This window comes from Zeus faber (assembly GCF_960531495.2).
Source record: "Zeus faber genome assembly, chromosome: 1".
NCBI lineage: Eukaryota > Metazoa > Chordata > Actinopteri > Zeiformes > Zeidae > Zeus > Zeus faber.
This window is the reverse complement of record NC_137193.1, coordinates 35591040-35614433: the sequence shown is the minus strand read 5'-3', so window position 1 is coordinate 35614433 and position 23394 is coordinate 35591040. Positions and strand designations below refer to the sequence as shown.

Sequence of the window (23394 nt, the reverse complement as noted above, 5' to 3'; positions counted from 1 at the left end):
CCCCAAGTGAGAGTTGGGCGAAGAGCCAGAATTATACAGTATAATACTCCATTAATTGCAGTGAGATGAATGGCTGTCAGGAACTTGGCAGGAGGAGGCTCAGGTGACAGATGAACCAGGAGGTTTTATCTCTTATCTCTTCAGTCTGGAACACGCTATGCTGATGTTCTGTGTTACCACACGATTGGAAGTCGACTCTTCTGACTCTCTGGAATCCTACTGTTACTGCAGACCTGGTTATATACCAGACCTACACCTGGAAATCTGTCCTACACCTATCCAGGTGTAAGGCAGGTATCCAGGTGTAGGACAAAAGTATTTCAGGTGTAGAATAGTTTTAAGCACAGAATTCCAGGTGTAGGGTAGTTTTATGGACAGTTGTCCAGGTGGAGAATAGTTTTTAGGGGAGTATTCCAGGCGTAGGGTAGTTTTAAGGACATTATTCTAGGTGTAGGGTAGTTTTTAGAATTGTATTCCAGGTGTAGGGTGGTTTTTGGGGACATTTTCCAGGTGTAGGATAGTTTTAAAGACAATATTCCCGGTATAGGATAGTTTTAAGGATAGTATTTCAGGTGTGGGATAGTTTTGAGGACAGTATTCCTGGTGTAGATCAGGTTTAAGGACAGTATTCAAGGTGTAGGGCACTTTAAGGGCAGTATTTTTTGAACAGGACAAGATTTTTAACTCTCTCCAGTATATTCCCAGAAGCTGCATATGGTAATATTCTCTAAGTTAAATAAAGTAATTAACATAAAGGGATTAAAGTTTGAACAAGAGAAGCTTTATAACCGTATCGGAATATGGAAAATATTAAAACAGTCAAATATTGCTGCTCTGCCTCTTTATTTCTCATCTAGTTGAAGCGATTTTAATGCCGTCTTAAACTCTCCCCCTCCCCCCCAGCTGTGGGAGCTCTCCTCTGGCGAGCTCCTGCTTTCCGTCCTCTTCGACGTTGGGATAATGTCTGTGACCCTTGACCCCTGTGAATACTTCCTGTTTTGTGGCGGCAGTGATGGAAACATCTTCCAGGTGTCGCTCTGCAGCCAGGTGAGTCCCAGTACACACAAAGTACTCACCAACAACAGTATGTACACTGATCAGTCACAACATTAAAAGCCAACACTAATCACCACTAATATTGTGTAGCTCCCCAACGTTCCGCCAAAACAGCTCTGACCCGTCGAGGCATGGACTCCACAAGACCTCTGAAGGTATCCTGAGGTATCTGGCACCAAGATGTTAGCAGCAAATTCTTTAAGTCCTGGAAGTTGCGAGGTGCAGCCCCCAGGGATCGGACTTGTTGTTCCAGCACATCCCACAGATGCTTGATCCGATTGGACCCTAACCCCGGCCATCCACATGATGTAGAAGAAGACGTGATTCAGCAGACCAGGCCAACTTCCATTGGTCCATGGTCCAGTCTGACGCTCACGTGCCCATTGTAGGCGGCACGTGGCGGGGGTCAGCATGGACACTCATGTGTCCATACGCAGCAAGCTGTGATGCACTGTGTGTACTGACACCTTTCTATCATAGCCAGATTTTACTTTCTCAACAGTTTGTGCTACAGTAGCTCTTCTGTAGGATTAGACCTTCACGTGCATCATTGAGCCCATGGGCGCCCATGACCCTGTCTCTGGTTCACCGTTATTCTTCTTTGCACCAATTTTGGGAGGTACTAACCACTGCATATCTTGGAAACTTGTGGGGTACAAGAGCTGCAGTTTTGGAGATTCTCTGACACAGTCGTCTAGCCATCACAATTTGGCCCTTGTCAAAGTCATTCAGATCCTTACTGTGGCGGTGCTTTCTGGCGCAGGGACATGGAATGAGGAAGAAAAGGCAGGCGAAACAGCGCCAGTTGGTGTGCATTTGTTGCTCAGTCTTTTAAACAAAAGGTGGCTCGTGGGCCAAAATGTTAACTTAGGGGCTTGCAGGCCAATAAGAAAATAGTCCATGGGCTTCAGCGCTTTGGTGAGTGTCCAGCGACTTCCTTGCTACGGGGACAACCAAACATTTATTATTTCCTGTGTTTAGGATCAGAGGAATCAGCAGAGTCCCTCCGTTGATTCGCCTGATCCACAGAAGCTGAGTGGCCCCGGAATGGAAGCCTGCGCCGCCTGTCTGCAGCAGCGGCTTGACCACGCCACCTTGGTCCGCCGCACTTACGCTTGCCTTTGACAGGTTCCATTGGAACGAGATGAGCAATGTTATTTACTTCACTAGTCAGTGGTTTTAATTTTTGTGGCTCATCACAACATTAAAACCACTGACAGATGAAGCGAAGACAGGTGAGCGACTTTGACACAGGCCAAATTGTGATGGCTAGATGACCCAGGTGAGAGCATCTCCAAAACGGCAGGTCTTGTGGGGCATTCCCGGTATGCAGTGGTTACTAACTACCAAAAGTGGGACAAGGAAGGACAACCGTTGAACCGGTAACAGTGTCATGGGCGCCCATGGGCTCATTGATGCATGTGGGGAGCGTAGTCTAGCCCGTCTGGTCTGAAGAGTTACTGTAGCACAAATTTCTGATAACGTTTACGCTGGCTATGATAGAAAGGTGTCAGAACACACAGTGCATCGCAGCTTACTGTCTATGGGGCTGCGTAGCCGCAGACTGGTCAGAGTGTCCATGCTGACCTCTGCTCACTATCGAAAGCGCCTACAATGGGTACGTGAGCATCAGAACTAGACCATGGAGAAATGAAAGATGGTGGCCTGGTCTGATGAAACACATTTTCTTCTGCATCATGTGGATGGCCGGGGGTAGAGTGAGGATGAGCTACACAATATTAGTTTATACTAGGTTATTATTACAATACGAGGTTATTAGTGGTGGTTTTAATATTGTGACTGTTTGGTGTAGATATTAGGGATGCAACGGTACAGTGGGCCCACGGCTTGGTATGTATCACGGTTTTGGGCTCACGGTAACAGTACGGTTTTGGTGTCTTTATATTAAATAAATTTTTTTTTTATCTAATAGAATTATTATTGTTGTTATTATTATTATTATTTTTTTTTTTTTTTTTTGTTAAGGTTTTAAGAAAAAGTTTTAAAAATTGTTTTTAAGTAGTCTGCCATAATTAACTCATGTAACGCTGTGTATGTATTACTGTGGGGGAAGACGGCGGTTCAAGTTCAGTGGTATGTTATAATTTGCTTAAGTTCATCTGATTGGAGGGGAGGTGTCCAGGATAGTGAGTAATTGGCCCAGGTGTCTAGGGTGTGAGTTCCCAGCAGAGAGTCAGAGTGTGGAAGGAGAGGAGAGAGAGGGAAGTGAGACGAGCGCCTGGTGCAAGTGTGAGAATGTCTGAAGAAAAGTTTGTAATAACGAGAGGCACGGCCATCCCAAGGGATTGTTTTCCAATTGGACATCTTGATTGATAGAACTCTTTTTTGCACAAAAACATTTCTATGTACTTTTATCTTGTTTTTCTGTTGAAAAGGCTTGCATAGCCATGCAGAGTTAAAAAGAAAGACCTTGCACGTCAAAATAGAGAAATGCTGCGTGGATCGATTCCGTGCAGATTTCGCACAACTGATGGGCCAGTGGATCTCCAACAGTGGATTTAATAATAAAGTATGCACTTAAGACACGCCGTGCTAGTACACTGCCCACACGTCCAGTGGACTTTTACGGTGATACCCTAATACCGCGGTTCACGTGTGCGTATTGAACTGTTGAACATAGGTTACTATGGAAACAGTGTGAATGACTGAGCAGTGAGTAAAGTTAAGACTGAAGATCCTTGTGTGCTCGTGTGAATCTGGAAAAGCCCGAAGCAGCAACAACAAAATGTCCGACTCACTCAATGAGTGCTCTGGATTCCTTTGATTTGCTTTACACGCTCCTTAATGGGGATCTGAGGCTCAGACACAAAGCTATTTTCAGCGTTAGAACCAGCAACCTGGCTGGTCCTGGAGCAGTCTGCAGCCCAATGCCTGGAAACCTGGAGCTGAAACCTGGAGCTCCATGTGGGCTTCTGTGGGGGTGGGGCGATTATGTAATAGCGTTATTAACCCCCTTTACCCGGTAGTGCATCCTCCTGAAGTTTTGAGGTCTAAATAATAAAAGATAAGTTGATATGACTGAATGACTGCATGAGGTCTGAAATATTAGAGGGAGTTTTCTCAAACTCAACAGCAGATATCTGGATATTTACTGGTGTCGTATGGGATGAACCAGGTGCTACGGGGCCAAACCGAACATCTGGACGAGCAGACGTCTGCTCTACATTTTAATGAGCGTTTGAATCTGAGTGTTAAGCGTCAGGATGCGCTGGTGGGAACGCTCCCATAATCCATTCTGTTTGAAGTCTTGTGCAGTGTCTGTTCAGCAGCACGACCACAATGTAAAACTAGAGGGCAGCTGAGAGGGAATACCCTGAGAATTCCCAGTGAAATCCCTGCCCGGATTTGGATCTTTGGGTGTTTATAGCTCACGTGTTCGCAGGGAAGGAGAATGGGATGAGGAGAGTAAGGGCAGAACGAGGATCACTGATGATGGAGTGATGAGGAATGGACAGGAGGTGTGGCCTTATGATCGAGCTGAATGGTGCCAGAATAGTAGATGATTTATTGGAGCTTGTTTTCAACATCTCACTGTTTATGGCGTTAAGTAAATTCTGAGGGAAATTGATCTGCAGCTCAGTTGGTTTCCTGGTGGAGATATGAGCTGTTTGCCTGCAGGCTTCTCCACATCCTGCGTCCGTTTACTCCTCTTCCTCTGGCCTTCATCATGCTCTCATCTTCCTCGTCATGCATCTGGAAGCACTAATCCTGGATGCAGAGCTAACTCCTCTGCTGGACCTCAGAGCTCCAGGGTCCATGGGAGGCGGGAGCCTCTAAATCTGTCCTGAGGGCTGGAGACAAGGAGCGGGATTCAGAAGGTCCTCGTAAGAAAACAAACAACATTTAGTCGTTTTTCATGATCCTAATGCAGTCATTTTTAGACGCATGGGGAAGCCAAGCCTGACAACTGATCAAATAATTAATCCTGTTTCGCTTCATCAGGGACACAGTTGATTGTTTTGTCTGAATGGACACAAGACCATTGTAATAATTGACTGGCAGAGAAGCTTTGAAATGTGAAGCTGGCGTCATGTTTTACTGATGGGTCTCGGACATGGTACGTCGTCTGAATGCGTTTATCCCTTTTGTGATTGAAATTGATACTGGGTCGTGTTTTCCACTTCATGGGAGATTTACATTTTGATGTGTTATCCTCCCAAATCCTCCGATGCCAGCAGTGTGGTGAAGCTGCTCCTCTGTGGAACGCCCCAGTGTTTCTAATTCCTGGAGAAGGGGTGCTGTTTGTTATTCTCTGGCTTTGATGCTTTTAATCCGACAATTAAGGTGTCAGGAGGTATCACCGGCCCACGCTTCCTGCAGCTCAGACCTTGAAACGACCCCAGAACCCGGAGCTTTCTTCCTCCTTGGGGAAGAAATGATGGTGTCAGGGCTGATGCTCAGTATTCAGCAGGAAGCAGCAGCTCATACTGTACATGTGCTGTTTCTTCCACTCAAGAACATTTCTCATTTCTCAGGCAGATTAAGTCTGAATGGGCCCTAAATCACACGTTAATAAAGAGGATTTCACTGTCAATACCTGTCGACTGTGACTCCTTCCACCTCCCACATCAGTCCACTGTTTCCCTGGAGACGGGGACACTGAAGGCTTCAATCTTCAAACCCTCACCCCTCTCCCAGGAGTCCTGGTCGTTGGGTCTAATCCTGCAAAGCCTGACACATAAAGGCTTTTTGTGCATCATATTCCCAGACAGCTGTGAAGGGTTTAGCTGCAGGTGAAGTACTTTCAGAAGAATCCTCCATCAGCAGGACCTCTATACCGGGACCTCTACTTAAACTGTGTGGGGGGGGGGGGGGTTTAGACCAGGACTGTAGATCTTCAACTCATCGCCTCAGGCGCCGCGTCGATTCATCTGTAGGTTGTCCATGGCGACCATGACTGTGACCCAATCTGTCCCGAGTGAACTGGACCCGGGCGGTCAAGGTTGGACCCGGTTGAGCTGGACCAGTCCGTGGCGACTTCCCAACATGGTTTGAAGTAATTGTAGTTCAGAGACTATTTTACTCAGCACCAGCAGCTTTGGGGTCAGTGACTTGCCTGGACACTTGGACAGGCCACCAGGAGGAGCTGGGGATTAAACTAGCGACCCTCAACTTCCTGAACAACACTGCCGCCAATATACTGTGTGTGTGTGTGTGTGTGTGTGTGTGTGTGTGTGTGTGTGTGTGTGTGTGTGTGTGTGTGTGTCTAATGATGGTTCTACTTCCTGTGTTTCAGAGTTTGAGTCGGGACAAATCCTTCCAGTCGGACAACGACGGAAACCAGGTGTTCAAAGGACACAGGTAAGGAACCCAGTACTAGTATGTAGTAGCTTATTCAAGTATCTGTACTGATGTATATTCTGTTCCTGACTTTTATTCAGACTTTGTTGAAAAAGGGAAAATATAACACCTTATTAATCCCTGGAGGCGATTAAGGTGTTACAGCAGCAGAATCAGTGCCGTTAGAAAGATACAAAAATTTGATTTAAAAAAAAATATGTCTACACATCTGTGTACACAAGTTAACATGAAGTAGCACTGTGCTAACTAGTGGGACTATACTTACTTGTAGCATTATGCTAACTTGTAGCAGTATACTAACTGGCAGTACTATTCTAATTGGTAGGACTATACTAACTGGCAGTACTTTTATAACTGGTTGTACTATGGTAACTAGTAGCACTGTGCTAACTAGTAGCACTATACTAACTAGCAGTACTATGCTAACTTCTGGCACTATACTAACTGGCAGTACTATTCTAATTAGTAGTACTATGGTAACTAGTAGCACTGTTCTACATTGTAGCACTACACTAACTAGAAGTAACATGCTAATTGGTAGCGCATGGTAACCACTAGCACTATGGAAACTATTAGCACTATAGTTAAGTCAAACTTTATTTATAAAGCGCATTTCATACCAGGGCACCACAAAGTGCTTTACAGAGAAATACAATCAAATAAAATATATAAAATGTCTGTGAAACCATAAGATCAGTGCAGAATAAACAAATATCACAGCATACAGAACACACACAGAATTCTCACAACATACAGAACACACACACACGCACACGCACGCACACACACAGAACTCAGTCCTAGACTGTAGTGAACAGCAAGGTTTTTAACCTGCTTTCAAGTGGTCAGTGTGGGGGCCTCTCTTAGGTCCTCAGGCAGGGAGTGTTCTATCTACTTGGGTCATAGATACAGAAGGCAGCCTCCCCTGCTTTAGAGTTGGTATGAGGGATGGTTAAAAGACTACTGCCTATGGACCTGAGAGTTCCTGCTGATTCGTGTGTATTGAGCATTTATTTTATATACTGAGGTGCCAGGCCATTTAGAGCTTTATATACAAGTAGCAGAATCTTTAAATCAATCTTAGTTTTAACGGGGAGCCAATGTAGACATCTAAGAACGGCTGTGAAGGTTTCAAACTTTTTTGTCCCAGTGAGAACACGTGCAGCCGCATTTTGGACTTAGTGTAGCCACTGCACAGATGATTTCGGGAGGTTGGTGAAGAGGAAATTACAGTAGTCCAATCTATTCGTTATGAATGCATAGATTAATTTTTCAGTCTGTTTCTGACAGGAAGCCACTTAATTTTGAGATATATTTTTTAGATGGTAGAAAGCTGGTTTTGTGATTGATTGATATGGCTCGTAAAATTTAGATCGCCGTCTATGAGTACATCCAGATTTCTGGTTTCATATTTGATCTCCAGAGACTAGAGAACTGAGATGAGCTGCAATTTTCTATCCCTGAGCTTTGCACCAAAGATGATTTTTTCTGTTTTATCTTTGTTTAGTTGTAACAAGTTTTGTGACATCTATACATTAATATCATTAAAACACTGAGTGAGGGAGTGTATGGGGTGTAGGTCATCAGGACATAGGGATGTGTACAGTTACGAATCACCTGCATAATTATGGTAATTTATTTTATGTTTCTTTATAATATGTGCAAGTGGAAGCATATAGAGATTAAACAATAATGGTCCAACAATCGAACCGTGGGGCCCTCCACATGTAATATCCACCTTGTTCAAGACAAAATCTCCAATGGACACAAAGAACTGCCTGTCCTCTAGGTACGTTCTGATCCAATTTAAAACTGGGCCAGATAGGCCGACCCATTTTTGTAATCTCCCTAATAAAATGTGATGGTCAACAGTGTCAAAGGCAGCACTGAGATCCAGGAGCAGAAGAACAGATTGTTTTTTTTAAATCCCTGTTTAGATGCTATGGAGAGTGTGTCAGTTCTGCTTGCCACACACCACCCAAGTGCCGTTTTCAGGGGTCTCTGGTACAGAGACACAGAAGAAGATGGGTTGTAGACACCAGTTTATTGTAGAGAGGAAGCTTGGTGGAATTAGTCATGTCATGACAGGGCTCCTATCCTGAGTGTGTGTGAGGATGGGGGTTTTAACCTGTTGCTCGTTAGCCCAACCACGAGCAACAGGTATGCAGCCACCCTGACCCACTCACCTAGATCCAGGTCAGGTGTGGAGGCTCAAACCATCCCATCCCCACACCACATACCCCCAACACCAAACTGAGGCCAGGAAGAATTTCGAAGCCCCCCCCCCACCACCACAGAGAAACAGAAATGAAAAAAAATGTTTAAAGCAGACTCTGACACAGGGTTACTATACCTAAAAACAACAGATTGTGAAACAGGGTTCCCATACCTTATACAAACAAATGTCCAAAAGAATAAACAGTTCCCCTTCCCGAGGACCTGGTTCCCCGGAGCAGCATGGTCGACTGGCCTCCTTCCCACACTGTGACAACAGACTGCCCCCTCCTCTCTTCCAGAGTGTGGGGCCTCGGTCTGCTACGCTGGCTGGTAAATGTGTGGCCGGACTTGGCTGTTGCGGGGGCTGCTTGGAGGGGTGGCCTGGCTGCTGGGCAGTCCCAGCGGTGGCTGCTGGGCGGAGGAGCTAGCCCCAAACAGTTACCCATTGTGGTTGCTACAGCTGCTTCTCCCCAGGTCCTCGGCTGGACCCCTAGGTGCTGCTGCTGCCAGTCAGGAGAGGGTTTGTGCTTGGGTCGCCCGTTGACCCGCTGGTTGCTCCAGGGCATCTTCGGACGGCCCCCCTGTTTCCCTTCCTTGTGTTAGAGAGTCCCTGTTCATGTGCCACTGTGGCAGTTCTGCCTGCCACCCACCATCCAAGTGGCGCTTTCAAGGCCTTCTGGCACAGAGACAAAGATTGCATTGGGTTGTAGAAACCAGTTTATTGTAGGAGGAGAGGCTAGGCGGAATTAGCCAGGAGCAGATTGAACATGTCATGACAGGTCTCCTATCCTGGGTGTGTATGAAGATGGGGGTTTTAACCACCGGGGTATGCAGCCACCCTGACCCAATCACCTAGATCCAGGTCAGGTGTGGCTGCGAAACCATCCCATCCCCACACCACAGTGAGGTCGAAAACCAGATTTATTAATGTCTAAAAGGCTGTTTGATCTTAGATAGTTGTTAAGTAAACTGAAAGTAAACTGTTTTTTCAAGTATTTTGCTGAGAAATTGCATGTTGGAAATGGGCCTATAGTTGGCATTAACTGTTGCATCAAGATTGCTCTTCTTTAGGAGTGGTTTAATGAAAGCTGTTTTAAATGCTGCATGAAATATACCTGATTGAAGAGGGCCATTTATAAATTCTAATACCTCATGTGCTAGGCAGTTAAAAATAGTTTTAAAAAATGTGGTTGGGAGGGGGTCCAGGCAGCAGGTCCTGAGCTGACCAACAAGATTGTCTATTTTTATTTATGTCTAAAGGGACAAAGTAAGACATGGCAGCAGCAGTCATATTACTGGAGAACTGGAGAGTAGGTTCATTTCTGTATGTTGAGGCACTAATATTCTGTCTGATGGTATAATGTTGTTATTGAAAAATGTAGCTATTTCTTCACATATTTCAGTCGAGAGCATCTCTGATGGGGTTGTAAATGGTGGATTAATAAGTCGATCAATAGTGGAGGAGAGCATTTTACTATTGTTGATATATTCATTAATGATTTTTGAGAAGAAAGACTCTCTGGCCTGTTTAATTTCTTTGTTGTACTGATTGGGTCTATCCTTGTCAATTTCATGGTAAACCTGAAGTTTTGTTTTCTCCACTTTCATTCTGCCAGGTGACACTCTCTCTTAAGCTGCCTAACAACTGCTCCATTTCTCCAGGGGGGGGTTTTGTTTGTTCTGTTGTCTGTTTTTAGTTTTAACAGGTGCAATGTTATCAATGATATTTTGTATTTTTGAGTTTAAGTTGTTCACAGAATCCTCAGTTGATGATGCCATGAACTCATGAACCGTTGAAACCTTTAAGAGAACTGTAACTCATATGTATTATCGTTAATAATAGGTTTTTTTTAGCACTATGGCAACAAGTTGCACTATACAAACTAGTAGCAATGCGGTAACTAGCAGTACTATGTTAACTAGTAGCACTATACTAACTAGTAACACTCTCCTAGCCAGGGGTACTATTCTAACTAGTAGCACTATGGCAACTAGTTGCACTATACTAACTAGTAGCAATGCGGTAAATAGTAGTACTATGTTCACCTGTAGCACGATACTAACTAGTAACACTATACTAACTAGGGGTACTATTCTAACTAGTAGCACTATGGCAATTAGTTGCACAAACTAACTAGTAGCAATGCGATAACTAGCAGTATTATGTTAACTAGTAGCACTATCCTATAGTTGTGTAACGGATCGTAGTTGATCCGTGACCGGTACGGATGGCCCCCAGAGTTGGATGGCTTGGATGTGAACCGCAGATCAATTGCAAAATTTAACCATCACAGTGAAATCCATTGTTACTGCCACTGTTACATTTTAAAGTAATTATTCCCTAAATCTCAATGGAGAGTTGCAGTGAAAAGAAGACAGACACGCACTGTGTTTTACTCTGAAGCGCAATGATTGGTTCACAGGGGTGTCAAGATTCCTTGAATCGATTGAAATGAGTGTTTGATTTCGAACCTCGAAATCACAATCAGGTTCACGATTCTCCCCGTTATATTGTCCGACATGAATGTGATCTCTAATGTAACGTTATCTGAAAATAAGCAGTATCGCTGAAGCAGAGCTTTGGGGTAGGGGGGTGCGCTAGGATTCAATAAAATATCATATGTTTTACAATATGTTGAATGGAGCATGATGCTGTGATATAATGAATAGAATGAGGTAAAAAGTTAGACTAGAGAAGAACGTACAGAGCGGACACGGACTCATTTAAGACCATGGGCAAAAGTTCCTTGTTTAAAGTGTTTTACAGAATAAATGTCAGGCAACGCTCTATTTGTCTCCCCTTTTCTTGAAAAATGATCCGATCCGTGACTCAACCGTGATACGATCCAAACCGTTGGTTTTGTGATCTGCTGCCCCCCTACTATCCTAACTAGTAGCACTATGATAACTAGTAGCGTACTAGTGAGTACTAGTTACAGTATTGCGTCATTAGGGGCAGGGGCCTGGCTTCCATGTGCACGCTCCTCATGCAGTGTGTTGCTGGGGTGTGGCTCCTCATGCAGTGTGTTGCTGGGGTGTGGCTCCTCATGCAGTGTGTTGCTGGGGTGTGGCTCCTCATGCAGTGTGTTGCTGGGGTGTGGCTCCTCATGCAGTGTGTTGCTGGGGTGTGGCTCCTCATGCAGTGTGTCTTGCTGGGGTGTGGCTCCTTATGCAGTGTGTGTTGCAGGGGCGTGGTCTCCTGTCTATCCGTGTCCATGGACGGGACGCTGCTGGCGTCCGGCTCCCACGACGAGACGCTGAGAGTCTGGGACGTTCAGAGCAGACAGAGCCTGCGCTGCGTCAGCCACAAAGGTAAAACACACACACACTCTGAGACATACAAATACATGCTGAGACACACACACACACACACACACACACACACACACACACACACACACACACACACACACACACCCAAGCGATGGTGATGACTCCGATAAAATATATAAAATATCTATTTTGTGGCTGTGTGGCAGTTTTTTCCTACCACATGCCACCACGTGGCATTTTCAGGGCCCTCCAACACAAAGACACAGATGACGATGGGTTGTAGACACCAATTTATTGTAGAGAGGAGGTAGCTAGTTGGAATTAGCCAGGAGCAGATAGAACTTGTCATGACAGGGCTCCCATCCTGAGTGTGTGTAAGGATAGGGGTTTCAAGATTCAAGAGGTTTATTTATTACATACATATACATACTTTCATACATGCAGTGAAATATCATTGCAACGCACCCAGAGATTATGCACAATAAGTTCTAAACTGAACACAATAGCTAACCTAATTCTACCTAAATAATAATAATAATAATAATAATAATTGATAATAACTTAAATTTGTATAGCACCTTTCAAAGAACCCAAGGTCGCTTTACAAGAGAGGGGCGGGGGGGCGGGGGTTTCAGTTAGTTACCTAGCTAACTAACTGATTCCTAAAACGTAATGCTATTAGTGAATAGAATAATTTAAAATAAAATAAGTCTCAAAGATAATACAGAGTGGTGGTACAATATAGAAGTAAATGGAATAGACTTATGTATATGGGATAGGCTATTTGTATATGAAGATATGTCCAGTAAAGTGGCATGTGAATAAAGTGGAGATATACTGTACAGTATACAACAGTACAACACAACAATGCAGTAACACCGAACAGAACAGCAAAATAAAACTGCGGGTTCATGGTCCAGCGCAAGCTATGGAATAGAATTTGGAATCTGCGACATCAGTCCGATATCCGATGGGTGAACGATGTCAGTATTGGCACCCAGTACAGATATTGGATCGGATCGGTCCCATATCGAATTATATTATATGTTATACATTATATTATATAATAGAAATTTATGCAGCAAATTCAAATGAAAACTAGTGGACGGAGTGTGGACTCATCTTCCACCTGCTCAGTGTTTGAGCCATAATTCACCTGATCAGCTGATCACTGTATTGATCTGGATCTGAGCAGGAGAGAGTTTCTATCAGCTCACTCTGTCAGAGCGAGCCAAGGGGTAACCTTTGACCTCTGGCTTGATGCGCTCGGACGTCGCTCATTCACTATGTCTAAAGGAGATCAAGATTAGTTTCCGTGGAGACCGCGCCCAAAATACATGAAAAATACACAAAACAACACAGTTTCACACACTGAATACTGCAGAGTATCAGTCCTTCACACACTGAATACTGCAGAGTATCAGTCCCAGACACTGAATACTCTAGATTATCAGTAGTGTAGTATAACCTATGTACCACAGATTCATATTAAAACTGTCTCTTTCTAGGTCCAGTGACCAACGCTTTCATCATGACCGCTCCCTCCAACATGTTTGTTCCTGACTCCGCCCCCTTGGTTCCTTTGCCGCGGTTCAGCCGCCACCTCCTCCCCCTGCAGGACGCCGAGGGTGCCATGCCCTGCCTGCGCCTGCACTCGCAGGTGCTGCCCGCCTGCTCCCTGGCAACACACTGCACCTCACGATGACCACTGTTAACAGCTTAGCTCCCTAAACATGCTAACAGACTGCTTCCTGTTTAGAAGCAGGAGGGGTCGTACCTGCAGAAAGCCGACAGACTGCGTTCCCTGATGAGCGCCGTCAGCGACAAGGTGAGACTGCAGGGGCCTGATGCCAGTTCCTGCTTCAGCCAAACAGGAAATTACTTCATCAGTTGGTCAGGGTGTCACAGTTTGCTTTGAACTTGTTTAAAGAGCGGACGAGGCAGATGTTGACATTTTACGTTTCATCCAAGTAGGAAACAGGAATATAAATCTATAATAAAAACACACTTTAGCACCTCCTCAGTCCTGTGTCCTACATGAGGTCACGGTCAAGTCCGGGCCAATTTTTAGGCTAACTGTGTTAAACTGTGGCTAGCTGGAATTTCAACATAGTCTCTCCACATTACTTCACTGGGGATGCTGAAATTGTTTCCTATTGATCTGCTTCAGTTTCACTAAGCCCCGTCCCCTTTTCATTTTGAATGATCCGTCACCATCGGTAACAACAGAACGTATTATTATTGTGGGATGTCGTCAATTTGTTTCACTGGATCTGAAGAGTAATATATTAAAACGTTTACTAATACTTCTCTCCCCCCCCACCCCCCACCCCCACCTAGTCCCTCCTCTGGGGAGGAACGTCTCCCAGCAGGGAGTCTGAGTTGGAGGAGGAGGTTCAGACATTGAAGAAAGTGAATAAAGAACTTTTCCACTTCTCCTCCTCCCTGCTCAGCAAGCACACACTGTGACACACACACACACACACACATACACACACACACACACTCACTCAAACACACCCACACACTAACGCCCACTGAGACGCACCAAGCTTTTCTTATTAAATGTTAATGTTTTTTTTGTAAAAACTTAAAATAAAATGTTTTGGCTGAAAAAATGATTCTGTCTTAACACACACACACACACACACACACACACACACACACACACACACACACTGTAACACACACACACATATACTGTATATACTGTTCATACAGTGTGTATATATATGTATAGATCTGTATGGATATATATATATTTACATCTAACTTTTTAGATGATGTTCTCCCATTATAGCTTCGGTTCTGGTTTATAAAACACTGATAGTAAAATCATAAGAAATCAGTATTATAACAAAACTTTAACTTGACCTGAGCTGCTACAAAATAATTTTCAAAATGATGAAGAAAAAAATCTTTTTGAAAAGGAACAACACAGTTCTGCTCCAGGGCCCATACCATCTGGTCAGGTTTTTGAGTTCTGTGTATATCAATCACAGATAAATAATTAAATATGTTCCCAAACAAACTGAACTGATAAGAGATCAATAGAATTCTGGGAAATAATGTCACTAATACACAGGAAGTAGAATAACAAATAAGGAAACATGAGTTTAAGTAGGATTTAACAGCAAAATTGGGATATAAAGATATGAAAATGAAACAGTTGTACTGTGTATTACAGAAAACATTTATTTGCCTTCATATGTCCTTGATTGATTATTGTTGTGTTTATAAACAGAGTTTCTGTAATAATACAGTCTGATCATCTGTTTATTTGTGATAAGGGTGGACTCAGGTGTGTGTGTGTATGTGTGTGTGTGTGTGTGTGTGTGTTTGAATCTGTTGAATGATCCAGTCATTCTGGCTTCTTAACGACTAAGTCCAAACTGCACTAACGAGCTGGAACCGGAGGTGATGGAGGTCTAGCTTCCCTGCCCTCTGGAGGCTGGACACAGTACTACAGACACTGCCTCCTCCCAAGTGATGGTCAGCTGCATCACAGACAGTTTTGGACCCCCTGAAGCGAATGATTGACCTCCATGTTCCACTCCAGGCGGGTAGACAGGAAGGCTTCGGATGGTGTTATATTATAATGTTACTCTGTAGTAGTACACTGTGGTATTAGAGTAAAGCATTTTTTTTGGAGATTTGTTGTTCTTCTCCAAATCCATCTCTGTCTGTTCAGTACAGAGCTAGCGAAAAGGCAGCATGCTAACTGTGTTAGCACAATGCATGGCTGTGGAGGGGATCAGCTGTCCTAGCTACTGGGAAATTCACTTAAAAACTGGAGTGTCCTTTCACACGTAGAAGAGCAGCGACATCTTGTTCACTCAAATGGGAACAGCGCCGTCTGGGCAGCTAGAAGGGGGATGACAGCACCTGCAGGGGGCAACAGCAACCAAGGACACAGACCATCCTACAGGGGGAGATGCGACCATGGACACAGTGGCTGGCAGCAGGGCATGGTGTGCAGGCGGCCAGCAGGGCATGGTGTGCAGGCGGCCAGCAGGGCATGGTGTGCAGGCGGCCAGCAGGGCATGGTGTGCAGGCGGCCAGCAGGGCATGGTGTGCAGGCGGCCAGCAGGGGTGGCATGCAGGTGACCAGCAGGGGTGGCATGCAGGTGACCAGCAGGGGTGGCATGCAGGTGACCAACAGGGGGCGACAGTAAGCTGAAGGTCCCAGATCATCTCCAACAGTTTAGGGTTAAAAAGGCTTTAAGACTTCCCACTCCACCCAGACTGCTCTCCTTGTTGCCATGGAGGCTCTCCTTGCTGTCATGGAGGCTCTCCTTGCTCTGATGGAGGCTCTTCTTGTTGTGGTAAAGGCTATCCTTGCTGTCACGGAGGCTCTTCAAAGTGTCATTCGGTACAATGAAATTCTTAGGGCATGAGAGGCAACAACTACGTAGTGGGCATAAAAAGACAAAATAACAAGATAAGGAGGAAATAAAAATTTTAAATGAAATAAGAGTCGAATATGAAAAAAGTAAGTCGAGTTACAAATACGGGCAAGAGGTCGCAGTGTAATGTACATAAAATTAAAATAAGAAAATAATCCTAAAACGGAAACTTAAAATTGGACATAGTAGCAGTTCCAAAAGAAATAGGTCAGTCTATTGCACAAGATATGGATATAAATATAAAGTGAAGAAGTGCCGTTGGATATGTACATGTAGTTGTGGTGATGTACATTTAATTTACATAGGTGACTACAGATGTTGCAGGTTGAGAAGCCTGATGGCCTGATGGCCTCTTCCTGCTGTCACAGAGGCTCTCCTTGCTCCGACGGAGGCTCTCCTTGTTATGATGGAGGCTCTCCTTGCTCTGATGGAGAATCTTCTTGCTGTCATGGAGGCCCTCCACTCTGCCAAGGCCCTCCATCACAGAGCCTCCAGAAGAGCAAGAAGAGCCTCCCACTCATCTGTCCTGATTTTCAAATCCTTCTCTCCACCTTCTCTTACTATTACAGTGTCGGCACACACCTGGATGACACCATATTTGGGCCAATCGCTCATCACAGGTGTCATGGAAGGGATCGCTATGCAAACCTTGCACCCTAAAGCGGAGTCTCTTAAGGCTCCATTATAGTCTCCGCAAGAGTGCCTTGCTCAGAGCGCTCACACCAGAGAACACAAGCATATACACCGATCGGCCACAACATTAAAACCACCACTAATATTGTGTAGCTTCCCCACATGTCAACATAACAGCTCTGACCCGTCGAGGTCCACAAGACCTCTGAAGGTGTCCTGTGGTATCTGGCACCAAGACGTTAGCAGCAGATCCTTTAAGTCCTGTAAGTTGTGAGGTGGGTCCCCCATGGATCGGGCTTGTTGTTCGTGCGCATCCCACAGATGCTCGATCGGATGGGACCCTAACCCCATCCATCCACATGATGCGGAAGAAAACATGAGTCATCAGAGCAGGCCACCTTCTTCCATTGCTCCATGCTCCAGTTATTCACGTGCCCATTTTAGGCGTTTTCGGTGGTGGATCGGGGTCAACATGGACACTGACCGGTTTGTGGCTAAAGAGCCCCATAAGCAGTACGCTGTGATGCACCGTGTGTTCTGACACCTTTCTATCAAAGCCAGAATTAACATTTTCAGTAATTTGTGCTGTAGTAGCTCCTCTGTGGGATCGGACCAAACGGGCTAGCCTTCGCTCCCCACGCAGATCTATGAGCCCACGGGTGCCCATGACCCTGTCCCTGGTTCACCTGTTGTCCTTCCTTGGACCACATTTGGTAGGTACTAACCACTGCATACCGGGAACACCCCACAAGACCTGTAGTTTCGGAGATGCTCTGACCTAGTCGTCTAGCCATCACAATTTGGCCCTTGTCAAAGTTGCTCAGATCCTTACCCTTGTCCATTTTTCCTGCTTCCAACACATCAACTTCAAGAACTCACTGTTCATGGGCTCACTGTTCATATATCCCACCCCGTGACAGGTGCCATTGGAAGAAGATGATCCATGTTATTCACTTCACCTGTCAGTGGTTTTAATGTTGTGGCTGGTCGGTGTATAGTTGCGTGTTGCCATGTAGGGGATGGTAGCTCAGGCGGTAGAGCTGGTGGTCTAGTGATCTAAAGGTTGCTGGTTCGATCCCAGGCTCCTCCTGCTAGCATGCTGTAGTGTCCTTGAGCAAGACACTTAACCCCTAATTGCTCCTGATGGCTGCGTCCGTCGGTGTTTGAACAATTGTAAGTCGCTTTGGATAAAAGCGTCTGCTAAATGTAATGTAAAAAAAATGTAATGTAATGTAGATGCTGTGGCGATATTCTCCTGAAAGACGGGGGCGCTGTGCACAAACCACCAGGGGAAAGACTTGCTTTAAACATTTCAAAAAAGTCTAGACTAGAAAAAAGCAGTAAAAGTAAAATAGAAAGTATTAAATGTATGTACAGTATATTGTAGTCAATTTAGGTTTTTTTTTATATATAGTTGTGGTTTTGTGCAAATTGTAGGTGTTATGATTAAAAATCCAAATCTTTGGACAGAGACAGTGCTATCTCCCTCCATGAATTCAACACCATCTGGTTATTTTTGTGGTTACACATGGATGGATCATACAGATTGTACCCGTGGACCTCTTCCCCCAAACTTCCCTCGGAAACGTCCATCTTGAATTACCGGAAGTGTACGGTGCAGAGTTACAAAAATTAGGAGGCGCGTGCCCTCGCGTAAAATCACCTTCACCACTGAGAGAGAGCTTCATCACAATCGCCAATGACGTCATTTATGGCGCGCATGCGCTAAACGACACTACAGCTGCAGCAACTATAAACCAGGCTTTAGGGTTCAGTCCTGGGGCCTCTACTGTTCTCCTTGTACTAAATCCCTTGGTGACGTGATCTCCTCCCATGGCTTCTCCTACCACTGCTCTGCTGATGATACTCAGCTCTACCTTTCCTTTCCCTCTTCAGAATATCAGATATCGAGATGAGCATCACTGCATGTCTTCAAGACATTTAGACATCGATGTCTGGCACCACCCGAAGCTCAACCTGGACAAGACGGAGCACCTCTTCCCTGGGAAAGACTGCCCTCACACAAACCTCTCCATCAGCATCAAGAACACCAAAGTATCACCATCTCAGACGCCAAGAGCCTTGAGGTAATTCTGGACAAACAGCTTCCTGCTCCGCCCACATCGCCATGACAACCAGCTCTCCTGCCCTACCTCACGAGGGACACGACAGAAGTCATGGTTCAGATGCTTGTCATCTCCTGTCTAGATACTGCAACACTGTCCTGCTGGACTACCTGGCTGTTCCATCAGTCCTCTACTGACCTCTACTGATCTTTATCTACCTCTGGCAACCTCTACTGAACTCTACAGCATCCAGGACGCAGCAGCCCATCTAGTGTTTGGATCATATTTAAGACGCTGTCCTCTCCTACAAAGCTGTCCGTCCAACTGCTCCTCCATATCGTCACCCAGGCTCCAGGGCCTCCAGGCTCAAGCTCCAGATTCCGCTCCTCAACCCTCTCTGTGCTCCTGCCACTACGCGGTCTCAAGTCACGTTAAGCCCAGTCGGTACTCTTCCCATCCCTGGCGTCCCAAAGGTGGAAGCAGATCCCCCTGATGGAAGAAAGGTTGAATCGCTCCCCATCTTCCATCGCAGACTGAAGACTCATCTCTTCAGACTACACCTGGACCCCACTGCACTGACCTGCCTGCCCCATGAGCATCTACCACTTTTTCCATTTACTGTCTAACATACTTTCATTACACAAAACAAAGCAAAATACTCTCTTCAACTCTACTACCTTAACTCTACGAGTTCTTACTCTATTAATACTAACTCTGCTATTGCTAACTCTACTCGTTCAAACTCTACTAGTGCTAACTCTACTATTGCTAACAACTAGTATTAACTCTACTAGTACTAACTCTACTAGTGCTAGCTATACTATTGCTAACCATACTAGTACGATCTCTACTAGTCCTAACTAGTACTAAATATTCTATTGCTAACTCTACCACTACCAATTCTACTAGTTCTAACTCTACTAGTACTAACTACTAGTAATAGCTCTACTACTGTAGTACTAACCAGTGTTACGCAGTAGTGGTAGAATTTACTAGTAACACAGTAATATTACTTTTCCCAGTAACAAGTAGTCAAATGATTAGTGTAACGAATGAGTAATACAATTTCAGTAAGTTAACCCCCCGTGATCGGAGAAACTGATTTAGTTATCGTTTGGTCTCAATGGGTTTATCTACTGTACGTCATGACAAATACATCATGTGATCTGATCACGCTCATGTGACAGGACAGCTGCACGGACAACTTTACTACTACTAACACTATTATGGCTAACTCTACTACTACTACTGGTTGTTGTTTTTCCAAAGTGTTTAGATGTGACTGTGACACACGGTTGGTTTGGTACTGTGACAAATGTACTTATTGTAAGTCCCTTTGGACAAAAGTGTCTGATCAATGACATCATGTAATGTGATGCAATGCCATGTAAAGAGTTGGTCCATTGTTCCGCGGCCAGGACGGAATCCGCATCGTTCCTCCTGGATCCGATGTTCGACTCTCGGCCAGATCCTCCCTTCCAGTTCCCTTCCAGTTCCCTTCCAGTTCCCTGCCAGAGGCTTTCCCAGGGAGGCTGGGCAGTGTGATCCCTCCATAGTCGGAACATGCACTGCCCCACCCCCGTGTACCAGTCCCCAGGTCGTTGAAAGTGACTCGTGGCGTGTGTGAGGGAGGTCAACACTGCTTCTCAGCTTCAAGAGACAAGGACCAAGTTCAGAGCCTGTATATTTCACCCAATCGTCATTACGCATTATTATTTTTTATTTATTTTTTGGTCTAAATGAAGAAAATCATTTCCATGAAGAAAAAATAAAAAAAAGATGAAGGACTGAAAAGATCGTCCCCTCCCTCCCCCTCCATCCCTTCTCTCCCTCCCCCCCCCCTCCTCTCTTCCCCTGCCTTTCCCCCCTCTCTCCCCCGCTCTCTCTCCCTCTCTCCCTTCTTCTCCCTCTCTCCACCTCCCTCTCTCCACCTCCCTGTCTCCCTCTCCCCCTCTCTTCCTCTCTGCCCCCCTCTCTATCGCAACAGTGCCGTAAATTCTCCAGCTGCTCTGATGACGTAGTTTAACCTTGAATATATACAAGTCAAGTCATTAAAATATTACAAGTATTATTGTAAGTGTTCAAAGTATTCTAATAAGTATTCTAAGGAGTCCCCCCCCCCCCCCCCCCCACCTCCCCCCAGCTCCAGGACGCGCCGCGCGTTCCCGTCTCCAAACAGAGTCATGTCTTCTGCTGTTCCGCTCGGTGTGAGAGCAGCAGGATGGATCTGTTCTCCTCCAGGTTCTCCTCCAAGTTCTCAAGGTTCTCCTCCGGGACCTCCCCCAAGTTCTCCCACAGGTTCTCCTCCGGGTTGTTCCCATTCTGCTCCTTCCTCCTGCTCCTCCTCCCCGACCCGTCCCAGCTCCATCCCCAGCCGTGCCACATCTTGGCTCGGATCGGACACACCGTGCGCCTCGGCGCCCTCCTGCCCGCCCGGCAGCCGGCTCGGGTCCGGGCCGCCCTGGACCGCGCCCTGGAGCGGCTCTCCGATGGCGGGACCCGCCACCTGCCCTACAACCTGAGCTGGGAGCTGGTGGCCCGGGCGCCAGCCGCCGGGGACCCGGAGTCCGTGTCCCGGGTCGTGTGCCAGTCCATCGTGGTCCAGGGAGTCTCCGCCGTGCTCGCCTTCCCCCAGACACGGGAAGAGACCCTCCAGGTGGACCTGCTGGCCTCGTTCCTGGAGATCCCGTTCATCAGCATCATTGAGCAGGGGGAGCCGCTGCACACCCAGGTACAACCCGCTGCTGCTTTATTATTATTATTATTATTATTATTATTATTTTTTTATATCATTTATTAGTTATCATTATGGATTATCATTACTATTGTGATGTGTATTATTATTATTATTATTATTATTATTATTATTATTATTATTATTATTATTGTTGTTGTTATCATTGTTATTATTATTATCAATTATCATGACTATCATTATTATTATTTCATTACTATTGTCTGTATTTTTTATATTATTATTATTATTTCATTACTATTATTATCTGTATTTTTTATTAGGTTGTTATTATTATTATTATTATTATTATTATTATTATTGTCGTAATCATTGTTATTATTATTATCAATTATCATGACTATTATTATTATTATTTCATTACTATTGTCTGTATTTTTTATATTATTATTATTATTATTTATTATTATTATTATTATTATTTCATTACTATTATTATCTGTATTTTTTATTATGTTTTTTTTTTTTCATTATTATAATCAATTATTATGACTTTAATTATAATTCTTATTTCATTGCTATTATCATCTTTATTTTTTATTATGTTGTTATTATTATTATTATTGTTATTATTATTATAATTATTATTATTATTATTTGTATTTGTAGTCCCTCCTCCTCCTTCTTTCTCTCCGGGTGAGTTTCTATTTCAAGATGTTTTCTCTGCTTTCGCTGCAATTTCAGTTTCTTCGGTGCTCCCAAAGCAATACAATGTTTTAAATATCTCTCTTTGAGAAAGAATAGAAGGAAAGAGAGAGAGGGAAATAAAAGAGAGCGAGAATGAAAGAAATGAGTGTTGCAGTAGGTTTTGGGGTGGGGGGGGGGGGGGGTCCATCCAGTTTATGGCTACAGAGACTGTCTCACCTCAACCCATCTTACCTAAACCCGTCTCGCATCCACCCGTCTTACCAGAGGTAGAGCCTGTCTAGTAGTGGGAAGGTTGCCGATTCGATCCCTGGCTCCTCGTGGTTGCGTGTTGCAGATGGATCCTTCATTTGGAACCAATTATTAAATTATTATGAAAGAATAAGAAATTAGAAGAAGTGAAATGGAGCTGGAGTGGTGGCAGAACAATCACAGAAGATACATGTGGAAACATCCAGATGAAGACCAGCTCCATGAGCAAATTAGGCTGGACCAGGATGCCGCCCGCTGGACACCTGGACCAGGACACTCCATGCTGGACACCCTGTCCAGTACCAGGATGCTACCAGGATGGTCCCTGGCAGACACTATGTCCAGTACCAGGACACCCCATGCTGGACACCCTGCCCAGAGAATGTCTCCAGGGTGATGTGAGACCAAGCTGGGGACAACTCATTGCTGGGGACGGCTGGACAGCCTGCTTTATAGTTGCCGCAGCCAGTGTTGTTAGTGCGCGTGCCATAAATTACATCATTGTGGCGCATGGCGATTTGGCGTGAGGGCGCGCACCTCCCAATTTTTGGAACTCGGCGATGTGTGCTTCAGGTATTTCAAGATGGACTCGTCCGAAGGGAGGTTGTGTGAAGAGGTCCGCAGGTACAATCTGTACAATCTGTCCCTTTGTGACACAAAAATAACCAGATGGCGTCACTGTCCAAAGATTTTGACTATTTTAATACTTCAGGACCTCTTTATAAAGTTGACAGACAATTTACGCAAAAACTAGACTATATATATCTTA

The 23394-nt window shown here is 44.9% G+C and overlaps 2 protein-coding genes across 2 annotated transcripts in view; both read left to right on the top strand.

Moving 5' to 3' along the window:
- Window positions 1–14655, top strand: part of wdr18 (WD repeat domain 18) — a gene marked incomplete at its 5' end in the record, with an annotated part of 32109 nt that extends 17454 nt beyond the window's left edge. Inside the window, 6 exons of the mRNA XM_080000173.1 lie at window positions 904–1047; window positions 6314–6378; window positions 11783–11907; window positions 13377–13528; window positions 13628–13696; window positions 14209–14655. Of these exons, the coding sequence (XP_079856299.1) occupies window positions 904–1047; window positions 6314–6378; window positions 11783–11907; window positions 13377–13528; window positions 13628–13696; window positions 14209–14337 (684 nt within the window). The 3' untranslated portion in view covers window positions 14338–14655. The remainder of the gene's footprint in view (window positions 1–903; window positions 1048–6313; window positions 6379–11782; window positions 11908–13376; window positions 13529–13627; window positions 13697–14208) is intronic.
- A 1088-nt stretch (window positions 14656–15743) lies between these two features.
- Window positions 15744–23394, top strand: part of grin3bb (glutamate receptor, ionotropic, N-methyl-D-aspartate 3Bb) — a gene marked incomplete at both ends in the record, with an annotated part of 32951 nt that continues 25300 nt past the window's right edge. Inside the window, 4 exons of the mRNA XM_080024020.1 lie at window positions 15744–16019; window positions 18804–18994; window positions 19286–19391; window positions 21117–21704. Coding sequence (XP_079880146.1) covers window positions 15744–16019; window positions 18804–18994; window positions 19286–19391; window positions 21117–21704 — 1161 coding nt within the window. The remainder of the gene's footprint in view (window positions 16020–18803; window positions 18995–19285; window positions 19392–21116; window positions 21705–23394) is intronic.